The sequence below is a fragment of the Callorhinus ursinus genome, unplaced genomic scaffold (assembly GCF_003265705.2).
Source record: "Callorhinus ursinus isolate GAN/ISIS: 27379988/994484 unplaced genomic scaffold, GSC_fseal_2.0 scaffold25, whole genome shotgun sequence".
In the NCBI taxonomy this organism is placed as follows: domain Eukaryota; kingdom Metazoa; phylum Chordata; class Mammalia; order Carnivora; family Otariidae; genus Callorhinus; species Callorhinus ursinus.
Genome location: NW_027397087.1, coordinates 8,483,761 through 8,504,090, shown reverse-complemented (window position 1 = coordinate 8,504,090; position 20,330 = coordinate 8,483,761). Strand labels below are relative to the sequence as shown.

General features: G+C 57.4%; 2 protein-coding genes across 2 annotated transcripts; one reads left to right on the top strand and one right to left on the bottom strand.

The window, feature by feature from the left end:
• The first annotated feature begins 1,783 nt into the window (after positions 1-1,783).
• On the top strand, positions 1,784-10,560 carry LTK (leukocyte receptor tyrosine kinase). Its single transcript, XM_073877465.1, is given in 26 exon segments — positions 1,784-1,867; positions 1,958-2,198; positions 2,288-2,459; positions 2,930-3,083; positions 3,229-3,405; positions 3,570-3,618; positions 3,621-3,666; positions 3,668-3,733; positions 3,785-3,936; positions 5,845-5,943; positions 6,350-6,452; positions 6,454-6,497; positions 7,155-7,250; positions 7,525-7,596; positions 7,599-7,719; positions 8,239-8,329; positions 8,427-8,437; positions 8,439-8,489; positions 8,675-8,804; positions 9,124-9,221; positions 9,361-9,453; positions 9,557-9,658; positions 9,764-9,852; positions 9,855-9,897; positions 9,972-10,062; positions 10,164-10,560. Coding segments are annotated over 26 exon segments (2,763 nt in total). The 3' UTR covers positions 10,452-10,560.
• Positions 10,561-10,869: 309 nt separating this feature from the next.
• ITPKA (inositol-trisphosphate 3-kinase A) lies at positions 10,870-19,314 on the bottom strand. The gene is made up of 7 exons (XM_025884485.2): positions 18,760-19,314; positions 12,864-12,960; positions 12,562-12,778; positions 12,225-12,429; positions 11,892-11,993; positions 11,578-11,649; positions 10,870-11,464 (listed from the first exon to the last, which is right to left on the bottom strand). The coding sequence occupies exons 1-7, from the start codon at positions 19,246-19,248 to the stop codon at positions 11,261-11,263; spliced, it is 1,386 nt and encodes a 461-aa protein (XP_025740270.1). The 5' UTR covers positions 19,249-19,314; the 3' UTR covers positions 10,870-11,260.
• Between the last annotated feature and the right edge of the window lie 1,016 nt (positions 19,315-20,330).

Here is a 20,330-nt window from a genome sequence, read left to right as displayed (position 1 = left end):
ACCTTCATGACCTAATCGCTTTCCAGAAGCCTTGGCTCCAAGGCTACTCTACTCTAATACTCACACTGGGTTTTAGAGTTCAACATACGAACTTGGCCGGGGGCGAGGGCGGGGAGTGGACACAAACACTCAGTCTGTAGTGCTGTCCTACAACTGTTCCTCCATTGTGGACTTCAGTGGTGGTAGGTAAGGGCTGGGAAGGAGTGGATCAAACCATGAACTCCGGTTCATTGGTTCATCTCTTTTGGTAGAGTTTTTCGGTTCTTTGTCTAAATTCTAACACTTAAGCTTTCTTATAGTGTCATTTTCTGTGTGGGATTCCCTGTGTTTACAGGTCATCAGAGTGCGTGCAGTGTGCCCTGTCAGTAGGTAGAGAGAATCCACTTCCCATAAACAGAGCCGCTGGACCCAGGATTACACAGTAGGTTTTATAAGCAACCACTGCATCTGCAAACAGCATAGTCCCCAAACTCGTGACAGAAATCATCTGCAGAGTGTGTTAAAACAAACGGCTAGGCCCTTCACCAGTGTTTCTGATTCAGGGGATCTAGGGTGAAACCCAAGAATTTGCATCTCTAACAGGTGGTGCTGATGCTGGTATCCAAGCCCAAACACACTTTGAGATCCACTGGCTTAGTGGAACCTTACCAAGTAAATTCTGTGACCTCACAGTGGGATACCTACAGAGTTCAATAGAGCATGGGTCCTAGAGTGTTTACAAAATCACTGTAGTATCTTTATTTAGCACTGTATTCTCAGAGACAACCAAGTAGCTAACTACTATCACTTCTTTTTTTCCAGAGCTTTATATTAAACATAGGCTTTAGCCTTTAAAATTAGTATTTTGGAGGGGCGCCTCAGTGGTTCAGTTGGTTAACTGCCTGCCTTCAGCTCAGATCATTATCCCAGGGTCCTGGGATTGAGCCCTGCAGCTCTGTTGGGCTCCTTGCTCAGCAGGGAGTCTACTCCTCCCTCTCCCTCTGCCCCTCTTCCTGGCTTGTATTCTCTCTCTCTAAATAAATAAATAAGATCTTTAAAAAAAAAAAAAGAGCACTTCCCATATGTTATTACACACACCCACATCCCACCACCAATGAAGCACTCACCCCGCTGCTCCTGATGTGAAAGAGCTAGAAAGACCTAGAAGCCTGGGCAGGGTGTCTGGGGTATGGCTTGCCACTTTTTCCACACTCCTGTCTCAAAGGGGGGGGGACTTTCTCCCCTACCCTGGGATCCAGACAGCCTTTGGAGGGGTGCTCGCAAGGATCTTCCAGGAAGCGTGGGGACCTAGCTGCCCACATGCCCCACCCTTCCCTCCTTCAGCATCCTGGGGTCTGAGGTGGGAGTGGCCAGGCCAGCTTTAGGACCCGCAGTGTCTAGCAAGCAGATGGACTCTGCTATAAGGGGCAGGCAGGCCAAGATGACAAAGTCTGAGTCCACAACCCTAGCTGTGGCAGGCTGAACAAGCCAGGGACTGCTCAGGCTGGCTGCTGCTGTGGCTTAGAGCAATGGGCGAGGTACCTCAGTCAAGGAACCATCTGGCTAGAGGCATCTTCCTAGGCTTGGGAACAGCAGTTGAGACAGACTGGGTTCTAGTGGCTCCCCCAGAGGCCTGGAACCCTCAAGGCCAATGCTTCTGGGCCAGTGTTCCTGGTGAGTGGGCCCAGAAGCCCAGTGCGGGCCTGAAATCAAGGTTCCCCATCACGCAGCTTGGGAAGGAGGGACAGGCCCTGGGGTCTCAGCACCGCTGGGGGTCACACCACCTAGCTAGGTTGAGGAAAGGATGGGGGGCGCCTGCAAGACCAAACTCAGTGCAGCCCCCAGGTCATTCACTGGGAAGGACTCCCCAGGAGAGAAACTTGCAGAGGTATCAGCGGGCACCCCAAGGGGCTTCAGCAACTGGAGTTGGTCAGGGCTGGCTTCCAGGTGCTGGTGTGCCCTAGCTGGGTGGGGTTAGGACCACGGCCACAAGGGGCAAGGGCCAGCTGTTGAGAGGTTCTCTCTTTATCTTCTGCCACCTCTCCCAATCCCGCTGTCTTCTTGTCACCTTTCAGGAGCCATTCTCCGCTCCAGCTTGGGGTCCCAGGCACCTTTTCTGCCATCCTCACCCCTGTCGCTGCCAGCTCCTAGCCCCCAAGATGTGAACGTCACCGCCTCACCTAGTGGCTTAGAGCCAGCTTCTCCCCTAATTCCCCCAGGTCAGCTCCAGGCTCTTCCTCCCTTCTCTGCACACCTTACCAGGCCAGGGCAGATGCTCTCTAACCCTTTCCTCCCTCCCTGCTCCCAGGCACTGAAGGGCCTTTGCTGTTCTCCTTCTGTGGGGCCAGCAGCCGGCAAGGACCCACATAAGCACAGTGCAACAAGGCACACAGCGGCAGCAGCGTGGTGGTGACAGTGGGGGCCACCGAGCCTCTGAAAGGCATGCAGCTGTGGCAGGCACCAGCCACCAGCGAGTACCTGTAAGTGTGGGGCAGGGAGAGGTGGGTGGTGACCCTAGTGTCTGAGGTTCTAAAGTCAGGGGACCCAAGGCCTCGGGCACACTACGTTGACGTAGGGTATTTCACAACCCCGTGTGGCCCTAGCGACTCTGTCCCTTCTTCCAGCGGAACCAGGGAAGGTGGCAATGATGGCCACTGAATTATCCAGTACCTAGGGGCCTGTTCCCTGCAAATGGAGAGCCCTTAACCAGCGGCGGCGCCAAGCGGTGGCTTGAAACTACCCCCCCCCCATTAAGCCTCCTAAAATAAGTGTAAAATCGAATTTTCTGGTGTGCGGACCTAGTCTCCCCGTCTTTTCTAAATTGACTACAGCCTCTTACGTCCCTCAGATAACAAATTCTGGAGCGGCTTTCGTCACTAACCTCTGCCGCAGGCGGGCAGCCCGAGGACCGAAGAACGAGGGCCAGCGACTCGGCGTCCTCTTCCTGCAGGATCTCAGCTTACGGAGCTGCGGGGGGCAAAGGCGCCAAGAACCACCTGTGGCGGGCGCACGGCGTCCCCGTCTCCGCGGTCTTCTCCCTTGGTCGCGGGCAGCCGCTTCACATCCTAGTAGGGCAGCAGGGAGAGGAGGACGCCTGTCCGGGAGTAAGCGGAGCCAGCGGGAAGGGGCGGCTCGAGCTCCTCAGGGCTAGGGCCGGGCGGAGCGAGGGGGCGCTCCTCCGGGACGAGAGGGCGGCGCTGCGAGGGGAGCGTCCCGGGCCCTGCCGAATCTGGCGCCCGCTGCCCGCAGGGGAGCCCGGAGAGCCAGCGCATCTGCCTCGGAGAGTCTTGGACCGCTGCGGAGGACGCGGCGACGGAGGGGGCCGCAGGGGTCTCCGGGTCGCGGCGCTGGGCGGGAGCCGGCGGGGGCGGCGGGGGCGGCGGGGGCGCCACTTCTGTCTCTCCGGTACGTGCTTGCCCCCGCGCGGTCAGCTCCCGCCCCCAGCAATCCGCGTTGGGGTCCCAAACTTCTTGCTGCGGGCGCGCACACACAAGCTCTTCGGGCCTTGGGGTCCCCAGTCCCTGGGCTCGGCCAGGAGCCCGGACCCTTACTCCAGTACCTGGTGCCCGGTCCTCACTCGACGGCTGGAGCGCGCCGTCGAGCTGGAGCCACTGCGGGTGGCGGCCGGAGGAGGCGGGCGGGCCTAAGGCGGCGGGACCGAGGCCGGCTTCAGGCCGCCCCTGAGAAACGAGAACCGTTCGGCGGCGCCCGGGAGCAAGGGAGAGGCAGCGCCGGGCGGCGGGGAGAGGCGGGCGTGCTCCCAATCCCCGCTGCCAGTCATCCGGCTGTCGCCCCGCAGGTGGAGGGGCGGCTGGACGTCGCGGGCCCCCTCTCCGCAGGCGGGCCGCTCCCTGCGGGAGGGGAAGGAGGGCGGCCGGGGCTGGGCCGCAGCGGGCGGCTTCGGGGGCGGCGGCGGGGCCTGTATTGCGGGTGGAGGCGGAGCGGCTCCCAGGGAAGGTGCACTCTCGAGGAGGGCAGCGCGGCAGCTCCCAGGGTGAAGTGGCGTTGGAACCTTACAACAGGCCCTCTGAGGGATAGGTGGGGAAGGGGTTGAGCACCCCCTCTGGGCCCCAGAGCAAGTAGAGTAAGAGCTCTTAAAAAGAGATTAAGTAGGGACACCTGGGTGGCTCAGTCGGTTAAGTGTCTGACTGGGTTTCAGCTCAGGTCCAGATCTCAGGATCAGGAGACGGAGCACCACCTAGGGTTCCACGCTCAGTGTGGAGTCTGCTTAAGATTCTTTCTCTCCTTCTGCCCCTCCCCCACGCGTGCACGAGCTCCCTCTCTTGCTGTGTCTCATAAATCTTTTTAAAAAGAAAATAGATCTGGGGCGCCTGGGTGGCTCAGTCGTTAAGCATCTGTCTTCGGCTCAGGTCATGATCCCAGGGTCCTGGGATTGAGCCCCGCATCAGGCTCCCTGCTCAGCGGGAAGCCTGCTTCTCCCTCTCCCACTCCCCCTGCTTGTGTTCCCTCTCTCGCTGTGTCTCTCTCTCTGTCAAATAAAAAATAAAATAAAATCTTAATAAATAAATAAATGAAATAAAAAGAAAATAGATCTGGGGTGCCTGGGTGGCTCAGTCGTTAAGCGTCTGCCTTCAGCCCAGGTCACGATCCCAGGGTCCTGGAATCGAGCCCCGCATCCAGCTCCCTGCTCCGCGGGAAGCCTGCTTCTACCTCCCCCACTCCCCCTGCTTGTTTTCCCTCTCTCGCTGTGTCTCTGTCAAATAAATAAATAAAATCTTAAAAAGAAAAAAGAAAAAAACAGAGATCAAGTAAGTTGCAAATCACACAAGCGGACAGGATTCCCTAGATTTTCATTTAAATCCAGGACCTTTTTTTTTTAAGTCACAACAGGTCTCTTTGTTTTACAGCAGTCCCAGGAACTTAGAGCTTGCTGAGTTAGCAAACTGAGCAGAGAGGCAGAAAGGCTGGGATAATTTATTATCATTATTATATACAGATAGATAGATAGATATATTCTCATATATATATTCTCATAGATATATCTAGATATATCTATATATAGGCATATATATAGGCATATATAGATATATCTAGATATATCTATATATATTCTCAGAGAGAGAGAAGGGGGGTGCAGAGGGGCAAAGAGAGAGAATCTTAAGCAGGCTCCACATCCAGGGCAGAGTGTTTGGTGAGGCTCACCTCCAGGCTCCACCTGGGTCTCCATCCCAGGACCCTGAGATCATGACCTGAGCCGAAATCAAGAGTCTGACACCCAACTGACTGAGCCAATCAGGGCCCCAGGGCGGGATAATTTAAATTAGTAGTTCTCCAAGTGTGGTTTCTGAACCAGTAGTATTAGCACCACCTAAGAAGTTGTTAGAAATGCAAATTTCCAGCATTGACCTACTGAATCAGAAACTAGGGAAGTCTCCTAGCCATCTGTGTTTTAATCAATCCTCCGGGTGATTTTAATACATTCCAGAGTTTGGAAATCACTGGTGTAAAGAGACAGAGCCTTTGGGTCTGTCTGAGCCATCCCGTTCATAAGTACTTTATACACACCTTCTCCATTCTCACAAAAATGGAACATGTGGATTGGGCCTCTCCCGTTTTATAGCTGAGGACATGGAGTCAGAGGATTTCAGGCAGACAAGGAGGTTGTCCCAGCCAGCCTGAGCCAGGCCTTTAGGCTCCAGCTGATGACTCCCACCCCACCCGTCTGGCTCCCGGCTCCCACTTATGAGCTGGCAGCACCTGTATTGTAATGCTAGTGTAGGGAGGGCGACTCTAGGATTTGCACTGGGAGAGAACAGCTTCCCCACTATTAAGCCAGCTTCCCATTTGTGTGTCCCTTCCTCCCCCCATTTTGTAGCCAAACCCTCTATCACGTTCAATTTCCAGGCGGTGATGCCTCAGAGAATGACATCCTGTGAGTTGATGGGGAAGATGGGGTATCTTTCATACACCCTAGCGGTGAACCCTACCTGCAACCTCTGGCAGGTGTTGGCCCCTACCCGCACCTCATCTCAGCCTGGCCTAGCCTATTCCTCAATCCCTGAGCCCACTCCCATTTGAGCCACCAACTCTATGCTGTGAACTATCTGGTTCTTGCATAGCACAAGAATACTCGAGAACTGGGCTGTCAGTTGTGATGCCAGTATGGGGCATTCTGGGGCACTTGTCAAATATCTCCTACTATGAATTCTCAAGCTCAATCTGCGAGCTCAAGGATCCCAGAAGAGGAAGTATACAGGCTTGACAGAAGTTCTCCAAGCCCTCCCCTCCCACCCCCAAATGCCTGGTACTGCTCATTGTTCCAAAGTCCAGGGCTGGAATTAACCACGTAGCTGGAAAAGTATGTCTGTCCCCCACCCTCACCCTGCAATATCCATTCTTTTACTCATAGTCATGGAGAGCCATGGAGAAGTGGAGATCCGACTGCACCTCAACTGTAGTCATTGCCTTTTGAAAGACTGCCAATGTCAGGCAGAGTTCTGGTTAGCCAAATGCCCCAGAGGGCATGGAGCTAGCTGCAGATAACATCACTTGCATGGGTGAGTTCTGCCTTTGTCCAAAGTCTGGACTCCTGGGGCCATGGGCTGGGAGGAACAGGAGGGTAGTGGAAAAGATGACTGGTGGTGTGCCAGGCACCATTCCGGGTGTTGGGCAGGAGATTGGATACGCTTCAGTGTATGCTCTGCCTTCAAGGAGCATGTAGACTAGTGGTCTAGTATGGAAAGGGTGATCTATCTATCTACCTATTTATCTATCTAGATATGTATCTAGATTTATTTTTTTTTAAGATTTTATCTATTTGAGAGAGAGGGAGAGAATGCGTGAGAGAGAGCATGAGCAGGGGGAAGGGGCAAGGGGAGAGGGAGAAGCAGACTCCCCACTGAGCAGGGGGCCCGAGGTGGGACTCTATCCCAGGACCCTGGGATCATGACCTGAGCCGAAGGCAGATGCTTAACGATTGAGCCACCCAGGCACCCAGATATGTATCTAGATTTAGATATAGATATCTTTTAAAGTGACAGTTGCCATGAGAGGCTTAAAGTGTTTTAGGGGTTCTCAGGAGGGAAAGGTTGCTTTTATCTAGGACAAGTATCAGGGAGAAGTTAACACTTAGGCTGAGTCTTGAGGCACGGGTAAAATTTGAGAAGGGGGACAGAGAGGAGCTTCCCACTGGAGGTGTCTCGACGTCTCCCTAGACCTGCCCACCCCACCAGGTCCCTCTGGTTCTGTTCGTGACTGTCGTGTGACCTCTACACTGAGCCTCCTTATGGTGTGTGGGGCCCTGATTCTGGGTAAGGAACATCCAGCAGGCATGGCTGATTCAAGGCTGCCCACCTCTTCACTGAGTTGTGTGTGGGGTCCCAGGGATAGACGTAGCTGATTTCAAGACCCCTGCTTCCAGCAGAGCAGTGGTGGGCTCCTCTGGGATTCTAAGAGTAGAAGCAGCTGCGGAGGCCCAGGGAAGACGTTTGCTTTAATGGGCATCTGGAGAGATGTCCTGGGCGGAGGGGTGGCAAAGCAGGGTGGGCCAGATGGGCACATATAGAGTTTGCCCTTCTTCCTCAGTGAACCATAAAAAGTGGCAGGGCCTGTGGGGGACAAAGCTGCCAGGCCCTGAGCTTGAGCTGAGCAATCTTCAATCTCCACCATCAAGACAGCCCTCAACCCTTACTACTGCCAGGTGGGGTTTGGCTGGGCCTGGGCCTGGTCTCTGCCCCCAGGGCTTACAGAAGTTTTCCCAGCCAATGTCACCCTGCTCAAGTAAATTCTCCCCCTCCGCTGAGAACCTGTGCACTCTGAATTCCTCTCACTCCCATCCTGTGCCCTGCTGTGGTGAATTATGGTTCACAGAGACCATCTGGCCACAAGCCTCCGTGTGGAGGAGATAGAGGTCAGAGAAGTTCCAAAAGGCAGAGTAACTTGTCAAAGGTCAGCTGTCATCCCCAATTCTAGGACGGTGGGGGCCCTATGATTCCTTTGGAGCAAGGGTTGCCTCTACCCAGGGTGTCTGCAAGGACATAAGGAAAACCTCGTCACAGACTCCCACCCCCACCCTGAGCCCATACCTTCTCTCTCTTCTGCCCTGATTCTGTGCCAGTCAACATCGCCTCTGTAGGGCTTGTACTTGGGGAGATACCATGATGCAGGAAGACCTGAGTCCTCAGATGGGGCCGCCTGGGCACATAGGGGATGGCAAGGAGGTAAAAAGGAGGCACTAGACCCTCTAGGACACTTCCTCAGGGCCAGCCACCCACTCCCTTCCAACCTGTCTTCCTGCAGAGCCCTGGGCCATGGTGCCTTTGGAGAAGTCTATGAGGAACTGGTAAATGGCCTTCTTGGGGACCCCAGCCCCCTGCAGGTGGCTGTCAAGGTGAGAGGGGTGGAACTTCTGGAACAGTTGCTGGACCTAGAGTCAACCCACTCTCCTGAAGTGTCTGGGGGAGCTCAGGAGCACTCTCCCTCCCCAGACCCTGCCAGAACTGCTCTCCTCAGGATGAGCTGGGTTTCCTCAGGGAGGCACTCATCATCAGGTGCACCGGGGGCTAGGGGCAGGGGTGGAAGGTGAGAGCAGAATTGCCTGCCAGGACGGTTGCACTTCACCCTGGGGCTGAGAGGTAGCAGGTCTAGGAATACAGAGCCTGTCTCCAGTTTTGTGGAACCTCGAGCCTGGTTTCCCTCCCTGCTGGCAACTGGGGTATGTGCACCTCCCACTCAGCAAGTTCAGCCATCAGAACATTGTGCACTGTGTGGCGCTCAGCCTCTGGACTGCCCCTCACCTAATTCTGCTCGAGTTGATGTCTGGAGAGGATATGAAGAGTTTCCTGAGGAAGAGCTGGCCACGCTTGGTAAGACCCTTCTCCCAGCCCGCTCCGAGCCCATCTAAAGACCCTGTCCAGGGCGCCTGGGTGGCTCAGTTGGTTAAACGTCTGCCCTGGGCTTGGGTCATGATCCCAGGGTCCTGGAATGGAGCCCTGCATTGGGCTCCTTGCTCAGCAGTGAGTCCGCTTCTCCCTCTGCCCGCCCCCCCGCCACGCCCTGCCCCGCCTGTGCTCTCTTGCTCTCTCAAATAAATAAAATCTCTTAAAAAATAAAAGTAAAAAAATAAAGATCCTATCCACGTGTCCCAAAACAAGCACGGACTAAGGTACCCTCTGCCCTACCCAGGGCCAGCCATCACTTCTGGCGATGCGGGACCTGCTCCAGCTGGCCCAAGACATAGCCCAGGGCTGCTACTACCTGGAGGAAAATCACTTCATCCACAGGCTGGGAGCGATCCTGGCTCGCAGGGGGTAGGGGAGCAGCCCAACTCTCTCCCCAAGGAAGAGCTCTTCCACATAACTTTTATGGAAACGGATCAGAGCCAGAGCTTCTGAGTTTTGGTGGGGATTTTTTTGCCTGCAGGGACATTGCTGCCAGGGACTGCCTGCTGAGCTGTACTGGGCCCAGCCGAGTGGCCAAGATTGGACACTTTGGGATGGCAAAAGATCTACAGGTGTGGGACCTGGGGAGGTGGGGAGGCTGCCGCTCCAGGGGAGTTTACCAGCACTCTGGTGGCACTTGAGCAACTAACTCATCATGCCCCTCCTCCCTCCTATAGAGGCAGCTGTTACCACCAGGGGGGCTGGGCTCTGCTGCTGGTCAAGTGGATGTCCCCAGAGGCCTTCTTGGAGGGCATCTTCACATTCAAGACAGATTCCTGGTGATAACACACCCCACTCCCTCCCTGGCCTTGGGCCACCTCATGTGAGGCAAAGGGGAGACTGTGCCTGATAAGCTTCATTCAGTTCCCCCACTCATGATGCAGGTCTTTTGGGGTGCTGCTCTGGGAGCTCTTCTCATTAGGATACATGCCCTACCCTGGGGGCACCAACCAGGACGTGCTGTACTTCATCGCAGAGGGAGACGGATGGGCCCTCCCAGGGGCTGTCCAGGGCCTGTGTGAGTATGGAGTGTTGTCCAGGGAAGAAGGTCCTTCACAGCCTTGGGTGGGACAAACTCCTGCCTCTCCCCAGGTACCATATCATGACCCAATGTTGGCAGCATCCGTCTGAACTCCGCCCCAGTTTTGCTGCCATCCTGGAGCATCTTCGATACTGAATTCAGGTGTGCCCCCTCTTCTGCCTTGACCATCTTGATCTTGAGGGTCAGGAGGGCAGCCGTGGAACAATGCTGTGATCCCCTGCTCTCCTGCCCTCCCATTACAGGACCCTGATGTGCTGAATTCACCCCTGCCAACGGAGCTGGGGCCCACCCTAGAGCAGGAAGGGACTTCTGGGCTGGGGAGCAGGTCTTTGGAGGGCCTAAGATCCCCACAGGCCCAGGAACTGAATCTTGAGAGCTTAAAGAGCTGGGGAGGGAGCATCGTTGGCCCCTGACTGCACTCTAGCCTCAAGACCCCCAAATCCAAGTACTTCCAACCTCAGGGGGGATTCCAAAGGCATCCAAAGGCATCCTCCCTATGGCTCTTGGGCCCCAAGGGGCCCCGAAGGTGAGGACTCAGGCACTGACAGTAGCAGTGGTTCCTCCCTGCACTCCTCCCCAGGCTTCTAGGGAGCTTGTTATTCCAGGAGCCTCTGTCCCCTGCAGTCTGTGCTGCATGTCTGGGCCTGTCTCAGGGCTGGCCTGGCACCACTGGACCCTCCATCCTGGAAACCAGCTCAGGCTTCCTGGTGAGGAGCTTGGCCTCTCTGGCCTTTTGTCTTTGGGACCAGAGGTTGAAACTGTCTCCTACGGGAAGCCTTCTCTGGATTACCCTTCCCCCATGAGAATCCTTCATCTGGGCAGTCCCCAGTCCTACAGATGCCTCTAATAAAGAGCTCTTCTCATACCCTCCAGTGATCTGAGTGGACATGAGGGATGCCAGGGAAGTGAGAAAGGGATCAGAGGAGGGAGGGGATGAGGCCTGAGTCACCAAAGCTGGTGTTTTTGAGTTTTATTGGGAAAGGCTGTCCATTGTAGTGTGGGAGGTTAGACCAATAGATCTAGTGCCTGCGAAATAAAATTAATTATTTGGCCTTGAGAGAGAGATATGCAGCCCCCTCAGAAGAGCTGGGCTGAGGAAGGAGCCCATTGTCCCAGCCACCCCTCCCCCACCCCCTCTGTTAATTAGTGCCATCGGTTCTGGGAACTCTGGGTCTTGTATGGGGGACAGCCCCCAGCGTGTGCAGTGCGTCCCATAGTGGTTGGCACCTGGCCCTGCAGAACCGTGTGAACCGCCCCGCAGCACGGGGTTTCAGTCTCTCTCCGGCATGCATGGCGGGGACGCAGCCGCAGGTCCGTCTGTTAGAACTGGGGCCCAGCCTCATCTCTCTGCCAGGCTGGCCAGGATGCTAATGAGATTGTCCAGCCCCAGCAAATAGCCGTCCTCGCGGTTGCCCTCCTCCCAGGGCCGCCGGTGGTCCAGGGTCTGGCCGTCGGGGAGGGGCGTGGTCTTGCCGAAGTCGATGAGCCACACACCCGCGCGATGGCAGTGATCGTGCACGAAGAGTAGCGAGCTGCCAATCACCTGCCGAGCCCCACACGGTCAGGCCGAAGCCCTTTCCTGGAGAAGCCCCCCATCGTATTCCTGGGTAGCCCTCACAGATCACAGCTCCGGCACGTGAGCCTACCCCCTCTTACCTCGTGCCTCCTAAAGAACTCAGAGACCTCCAGCGTGTCCCGGATCTGCTGCAGGCGGTTCAGATACCTCCTCTGGAGAGGGCAGGATAGGATAGGAGAGCAGATCAACCAAATACTAATTGAGCCTCTGCTACTATCAGGGGCCATGATGCATGCTTGGCTTGGCAGATACCGTGATGAGGAAGACACAGGCCCCCAGGTGCCTACATGCTACGATGGGGGTCACAGGCGAGGGCACCAGACTGGATGACCTAGGGGCACCCCTCGATTTCAGGTTCCCCAACCCCCTCAAGGTTTTAGGATCAGGCGCTCACCAGCACTTCCGCATCCCCTTGCACAAACTCCTCGAAGACGCGAATCACCTGCTCCCGGCTTCGCGTGGTCTTAAAGTCAGTGCTGCAGGAGCCGTCAGCTTTCTGAAGGAAGTGGGACAGGAAGTGTCAGGGTCCCCTTGTCTGTCCTCTGCTCGAGGGGAGAGGATCAGGCTAGAGTAGCGGTGCCTCCCAGGACGTTGGCTGCCAGGGACGGCGGGAAGGCCGCCGGAGGGTGCCTCGTGGTGGGGGTCAACAAGGAGGGCAGACACCGCGCAGTGGGGTTAGGGCAGAGGGAGGGCCAGGGCGCTGCAAAGCTTAGCGGGCCTGGCCCACCTTGATGCCTTCGATGCGGAAGCCGAGCGTGGTGCTGGAGCTGATGCCTTCTCGCCACTGCATGTAGCGCGGCTTGGTGACGGCGCGCTGCGCGTGCTCCTCCTCGGTAGGCGCCGCGGGGTCTACCGCCAGCATCTTCTTGTACATGTCCTTCCGCAGCTTGGGCCGCTCGCGGGCTTTGGTCAGCTCCTCCTCCAGGTAAGTCCTGCGGACGCGCAGGCAGCGATCGGGGCATAAGAGAGCGCACGCCGGGACCCGGTCCGGCGCGGCTCTGGGCACCCGGGAGAGCGCTCATCCCCGCCCTGTGCCCCCGCCCGGACGGGCAGGGCACGTGTACCTGACGCCCATCTTGCAGTCAAGGACGCAGGGCCCATCGAAGCCGTCGAGCAGGTCTTGCAACTGCAAGTAGCTCTCGCCATCGCGCTCCACCACGCCGTGGAAGGCGGGCACGCAGCCGCGCAGCGCGTCCGCCATGAGCCGCGCCAGGCAGTAGCGCTCTGGCTCTGAGCTGCGCTTCAGGATCAGCCCGCTGGTGCCAGCCGCCTTGAAACTCCCTGCGGACTGGCACCAGTTAGCGCTGCCTGGTCCCTTCCTTCCCCGGGCACCCGCCCACCCCAGCGGCTCCTGCCCTGTGCTCACCCGTGTGCCCAGCCAGCTGCACCCAGGCGTAGCGCTTCTTGAAAGGGCTCATGACGGGCAGATTCACCATGGTCCGGATCTTCTGCCAGTGGCTTTTCTGAAAGCGACAGGTCCCGGGCGCGCACGTTGGCGTCTCGGCAATGCATAAGCCCTCCCTCCTTTGGCATAGGGTCTCCTCCGGCTCCAGCCCACCGCAAGCAGCTAGGGTCCCGCGATTCATTCACTCACTAACTCACTCAAGGAAAGTTTATTGTGAGCCTGTGTGGAGGACACTGAGACAGGTACAGGGTGATGACAGATATCCAGCTTCTCCACCGTGCTGAAAAGAGCCCTGGACTTAGAGCCAGAAGGCTCAGGTTTGCACCCCAGTTCTGCTGCTCCAGCTGTGTGGGTAGGTTACTAAAGTGTTCCGTCAAGGATTTAGAACTTTCCTGAGCATGAGAATCACATGATGGTCACCCATGTTAAAAAAAAAAATGCAGACACGGGGTTCCTGCGTGGCTCAGTCATTAGGCGTCCGCCTTTGGCTCAGGTCATGATCCCAGGGTCCTGGGATCGAGCCCCACATCGGGCTCCCTGCTCTGTGGGAAGCCTGCTTCTCCCTCTCCCACTCCCCCTGCTTGTGTTCCCTCTCTCACTGTGTCTCTCTCTCTGTCAAATAAATAAAAATCTTTAATTTAAAAAAATTTGCATTTCTAACAATGCCTCAGGAGATTCGGGGGCCTGAGAAGCCTCTGAGTGTCAGTTTCTTCATCTGTAAAATGGGGAAATAATCATTCTCACTGGGTTGTTATGAGTAGTAAATGAGGTTTGAGTGTGACAGGCTCCGGCCCTTGTGCCCACCCCCCCCAACCTGGGACCCCATTCCTTGGCATGAAGCAGAAGCTGGACAAATCTGGATTATTGTTTCATTCACTTTGGACCATTGGTTACTCTCATTTAGGGAGACAAACATGGAAACAAACCTTTGCAAAGGCCCAGGGCTGAGAGGCTAGCCTGGCGGGGCCTGGGGAAAGAATGACTTGGGGCTCCCCAAGACCCCCTTGCTATTCCTGGATGCCATATCACTCCTCACCAGTTGGCTAGGGCCAGGCTACCCTTGGTCTTCTTACTCTAGACCCAGAAACCTGAGCTTTGAAAATGGGATGCAGAGCTGAGAGCCTGTCATCTCAGATGAAACTGGGAGAGAAATGTAGATTTTGGTGTACCTCTTGCTTCACAAACATTCCTTCTGGCCTCCACCCAATCCTGAGAGCATCTCATACTCTGGACCTTTCCTTTTCCCACCCAAAACTCATCAGTCCTGTGCCCAACCTCTGAAGTACACAGGTTTGCTCATCCAAGCTGTGCATCTGCTGCCTCCTCCCAAGTGTGCTTGCCTAAGAGGAGTTACGTATGCGTTGCAGGAGTTACAGGGCTAGAACTCAATGTAGAAATCCAGCCTCCCTGATCAGAGGAAGTTATATGAGAGACAGGGAGAACTGGCACGGTGGCCTCAGCAGGGAGAGGCTGCTGACCAGAAAGCCCTTTCCCGTGGGAGGGGATCGGGGTTAGTGACAGAGCACTGGAATCAGGTGGCTCTATCACTTTTTAGCTGAGTGAACCCAAGTGAGAATTTCATCTGTGTGAGCCTGTTTCCTCTGGGAGGATATAGCTGCTGTCATAACACGAGCCACCCTTTACTGACCGCCTACTGCCTGCCAGGCGCTTCTCATCTTCCATCAGAAAGCACTGCTCCTGTTTCCCTACTGAAGTCCCTACATGGCACACTAGGGTGTGATCACATGTCCAACCCCCAGGGATCTGGGGGTGTAGCCAGAAGCAGCCCACTAGAAGCATGACATCTCTTTCAAAACCCCTTTTTACTCTTTAAATATGTACAAGGTTTGCATTCTGCTGCATAATAAATCCAAGTTTTATTATAAAACTCTCCCACCTCCAAATCCTCAAGTAAAATTCCAGGAAGATGTATGTGCCATGTATATTCAGTGGCACTATCTTATACCCTCTTCTCCCACTCATGATTTTCAAATCCTGCACATGCATGTCAAGTGCATAAGGTGGTAGCATTATTGCCATTTTACAGAAGGAAGTCAAGGCTTAGAGGAGTTCATAACCCCTCACTCCCTGCCTCCAGCATCCCAGCCCCTGGCTAAAGTTCCCTACCGGCCCAACCTCCTCCCCATGTTCCAGTCACCCCAGCAGTTCCCAAAATCCATGCTACCACCCCAACTCCCTTTGGAGGTCAAATGGGACCCTGCATGAGAAAGAGCCTTGTAGAGGGTGCCTGGGTGGGTGAGTCAGATTGAGTGTCTGACTCCTGATTCCAGCTCAGGTCATGATCTCAGGTAAGATGGGGTCATCACCTACTCTCCTCTCTCCAATTCTGTGAGGATCATATCAGCCAAGAGCAACAGCAACTAGGGCTGGTTCTGGCCCCACAGGTTACAAAGGGCTTTCATCTGAGCCCTCCCAGCCACCCCCTGAGGTTGGTAGGACGGGATTTTGCTCCCCTGCCAGAGATGGATACAGGTCAAACGTGGAAGGAGTTTATGCAGTCATCAGTGAACTCACCAGCATCCATCTTAGGGAGCTACCTCCTCCAGGGAACATAACGCAGATACAAATGCATGTATCCAAAAAGGCTCTTGAAGAGTCATTCTTCAGTGGGTGGGTGGGGATTTTGGCATATGAACAACAGCAGGGAAGATATTTTTGAGCAGGTAAGGCTTTTATTGTATGGATATCAGAAAGCAGATTTATTATGTTACAGAGTGAAATCTAGCTGGAAAGAGGGCCAAAGCCCCAACCTCTGGCCCAGCCTACTCCCCCCACAGAAGTCTGGGAAACCAACTCAGAGCCAAAGGCTACCTGGGCATCTTGGGGCAAAACCCCAGGAGAGCTGACTATGTGAAAGAGTCCTTGAGGAAGTCACAGGGGCCCCTTCTGATCCTCACCCCTGGGGCTGCATAGGGGGGACATCTCTCTCTCTCTGGGAAGGGCACGGCTGGATACTAGCCTCAGATGCTCCTTTGTCCAAGCTCCATTTGGAAGACCTGAGGACTCCTTAAATCACACTAGATACTCAGTGTATCTTCTGCCAGATTGGACCCTCGTCTTTGCTACTCATCCCTATACCTCCTGACTCCCACTCCTTACCTCTAACCACTCAGTCTCTGGCCGAAGCTCTCTGCCAGCCCAAACCCCTCCTCATGTTCCCATTGCCCTATCAAACCAGCACTCCCTGTGGTGGCGGTGGTGGTGAGAGCAATCAGTTTAAATTTATAAAATGATTTGCACTAAGGTATAAGTGACCCACGACTTCACCCTCCCAGGGGCATTTGCTTTTTAAAAAGGAAGTCTGTTAACCTAAATTCTGCTCTATAATTAGTGAAAAGTGAAGTGTGGGAGTTCTGGGGCCAGGACAGGATGGCATCGAGGTCTCCTTGCCTATCCTGGAGCACTGAAAGAAGAGAACCAAGTGAACAGGAGCCAAACACCCTCTCTTCTGCTACAGCAACACCCCAAAATTGTTTTAAGAGGCAGCCTAGGCCTAAGAATACAGTCATGCCAACTGCTCTTGGGGATAGGCCCCCAACTCCTCTCCTGATCTGTCTGGGTTTCTCTGCCCACGACTTTCTCCTCTACCAGAAGAGGGGCCCCAGGAGGGAGGCAGGTTGCCCAGTCCAACTACTCTGGGGGGAGCCCAGCTCCAGGCTCTGGGCAGGACTTGCGGTGCTCCTAGGAGACGGAGCCTCTCCGTGTTGAGTGAACCCGAGACACACTCAAGACACCATGTGCCCTGTGTGAGTATGTTCCAGGCAGAGGCGAGGTAGAGCCTTCCGGGCCGCCTCTTGCTCCGAGCTAGTCCGTTACGTACCCAGGCCCGCGGGTAAGGGGCTGGCCAGCCGGCAGCTCCCGAGGGCTGCTGCAGGACCCTTCGCCCAGGCGCATCCTTCGCGGCCCGCCCATGGCCTCCGCTTCCTGACTGGGGAAGCCCTAAAGGCAGCCTGGGCGGGCGCTCTGTGCCGCTCCCGGGCCGGCCGCGAGGCAAAGTCCGCGCCGGGCCCTTCCACGCGGACGCAGGCAGCCTCTGTCAACAGCTACTGGCTTATCTGCCACCGCCGTGCCTGTTTGCCTTCGGGGAGGCCCCGGCGGGCTGGGGGTTGGGAAGGCCTGGGAGCCGCAGCCTTGGAGCTGGAAGGGCCCTCGGCGGCCATCTGCTCCAGATCCTGGCCGCGCCGGAAGACCGCGAACCTTGGGGAGGGAGAGACTGGCCGAAGACGCCCGGGGCACAGCTGCGACCGGTCTCCGGAGTCTTGACCCCAGCCCGGCTGCCTACGTTGCAGGACCTCCTCCGACTGGGGGCGGAATAGGGAAGCCGGGGGCTGTTTCTTCTGCACCCGCTTCTCGGCTTGGCAGAGATCTGACCAGGGCGGCGGTGCACCCAGAACGACCGCTCCTTATTTCGGAGGAGGTGGGAAAGAAGGAATCCTCTCACTGCCCCACATTCCACCGCCCTGGAAATCCCTCGGTGGCACCCGCATCCCTGTAGGAGCCAGGGTTGTACTAGGAATGATCACGGATCACGGGTATCCTTATCTCCGGGGGAGGAGAGAGGGACTCCCCGCACCCTACACTTGAGGGCGGCGGCGGCGTGTGTGTGTATATGTGTGTGTGTGTGTGTGTGTGTGTGTGTGTGTGTTCGTTCCTGCTCTAGGAGCCCTTTTGTGTCCCTTACAAATCACGCTGCCCTCTGGTAATGTCAGTCTCAGCGGGAAACTGAGTCACAGATCACAGCAAGTCGTTACAGGGTCTCCTCCGCCTCGTCCAATCCGAACGAGCTTCGAAGCCCGGGTTCAGCAGGCGGAGGCCGCGCCTCAGGGCTCTCCGCACCGCACCGCGCCCAGGCCACCCCGGCGCGCGTCCGCAACTCTCACCGCCCTTCTTGGGCGGGCCTGGAGCCACCAGAGCCTGCGGGGCGCCCTTCGTCTCTCCCTCCGCTCCAGGGACACTTGCATAACGTGGATCTAGAACAACTCCTTCGCGTTGACCGCGCGTAGTTATTTAAAATATTTGGCCTTGGTTAAAAAGAGGGGACAAGATGGCTATCCCAGGGGCTGCACACCCCTAAGGGGCAGGCACTGGGAATGACTTCGCTGCACCCTGACCCGGGCTGTCCGAGGGTCAAACCTGGCGCGGGAACAGCCAGGTTACCGGAGGCGGCGATTAGCGGGAGGATCCCCCCCTTCAGCCTCAGTTTACCTTCTCCCGGCTTTGATTAGGAGCAGAAAACCGGGGCAGGGCTGCGTTCCACTCCCTGCCCGAGCCCCCAGCCCCGAGCCCCTCCCTTCTCTGTGTCCACGCCTCGTGCGGGCGCGGGGAGCAGACGGCGGCAGCTCCCGAGCAGAGCCTGGAGCGCTGCTCCACTCCCACTCAGGAGAGAGAAACCGTGGCAACGGCGGGGGTGGGGCCGCCGCGCGGGAGAGGGGGCGGGGAGAGAGGGAGACTCGTTCGCCCCTCTCTCTCTGCGAGAGTTCGCGGGGCAAGTCCAAGCCCCTCCGCTCCCTCCCGCCCCACTTCCCGGCCCGCAAGTCACGATCTCCACCCCCGCCCCACCCGGTGCCCACGGCCGGTCGCAGACTCCTCCTCACTTCTCCTTCTTAGACGCCCTAGGGCCCGGGCCGCGACCCGCCGGTGGAAGCCCGGAGAAAACTGCCAAGGCGGGAGGTCGGCCCGGCGCCTTCCTGCGACCCCAGTGCCGCAGCTAGGCGGTGAGGGCCAGACCCTCGGCGGAGGGAGCCGAGCGCCGAAGTCAGCCCTGCGCCAGCTCAGAGCTGGGTCCGCCGCGCGCAGCCCCCGCGCCCCGCTCTGGCCCCGCCCCCGCGGCCCATACCTGACCCACGTCCTCGCTGGCTTCCAGCTGCACGTTGCCGCGGCTCCGGCTCTCGCTGTCGCTCAGCAGATCGTCCTCCGAGTCCTCGAGCAGCGACGAGGAGCCAGTGGAGGAGAGCGACGAGGTGGAGAGGCGGCGCGGCTGCTGCAGGTGTGAGGAGCCCACGGCCGGGAGCCAACCACCCTCCGGCTCCGGCGGCCCCGGGCTGGCCGGGGGTACGTCCGGCTCCTCGGCTGTCACAGTCAGCTGTGGGATCACCGGGGCAGGGGGAGCCCGCGGAAGCCCGTTGGGGACCTGTCCCCCACGCCTCTTGGCCCCGCGGGCCCGGGGCTCCCCTGCGGCGGCGGCGGCAGCGACTGCCGCGCAGCGCGCCTCGAAGAGCAGGCGCAGCTCCCCGACACTCCGGCGCGGGGCCCGCTCCAATCCCGGGCTGCAGGGCCCCGCGCCTCCCGGCCGCGCCATGCTCGTCGGGCCCCCGGGCAGGGTCATCTCCCCGCACGCGAGCCGCAGCAGAGCCCACCAGCCCGTGCCGCCGCGAGGACTGGAGACGCTCGGCGCCCGCGGCGCGAGACTGCCCCGAGGCGGAGCCTGCGCGGCCTGCCCGCCTGGGCCCCGCCTCGGCCGCGCCCCCCGCCCACTCCTTTCACTTTCAGAGAAAGCGCGGGCCTCCAAGGGCCCTTGCCCCGCCGGGAAGCTCCTTGTTGCTCCTCCAGGTGGCCGGGAAGCCCAGACCTCGTGGACACAAAGCCAGGGCCTGGCCCTCACGGCCCCTCTGTGCCCGCCCTCGAGGAGACGGGAGGGGTCGCCCCGCCCCTGGGCCCTACAGTCTTGGAGATGGTGCTGCTTTTGCTCTCTCCCGCCCTGCCCCTCTGGCTCCTTCCCGCGTTCCATCCATCCTGGGCCAAGGCTTCCAGGTTTCCGGGCTTTCCTACGCGTCCGGGACCCCTTCAGCACAGAATGCAAGGCCATCAGCTTCCCGAAGAAGCCTCACCCCAGAGCGTGCGCCCAAGTGAGGACTCTGTCCGGGGAATGACCTGAGGCTTCCTCCCACAAGCTCTCCACTTCCCAGGGGGCAGAGAACAAGGTCAGGGGGCGGGGCCTGAATCTCTGTGTGTCCTTGCGGAGTCCTGGGCAGCATCCCTTGGCCACTGGCTGGCGGGGGCGGAGGGGCGGGAGTGGGGCTGAGCCCTTCTTCCTCCTTTCCGTATGGAGCTCGGAGCTTGGGGTCTGCTGTATGACCATAAGCAAGTCATTTCACCTCTTTGAACAGCTGATTCTCCTCCGCAGAGCTGTTGTCCACCTCACAGGATTGCTATGAGAATACGATCAAATGAAAGATGTAAAATCTATAAAACGTTAGAATAGTTTTAGTGTGGGTTGTAGAAGGAGCCAGTCTCAGGTTCGTCACACTCTAGACATCATCTTAGGCAGTCTCTTCCCTTTGTAAATTTAGGACCCCCCGCCCCGTTCCCACCTGGAGCTGTGGCTGTGATGGGAAGAGAACCTTGATGCTGGTAAAGCATTTCCCACACTGTGGTGTGCTCATCAGTGGCCTCGTGGTGCTCGGTCTG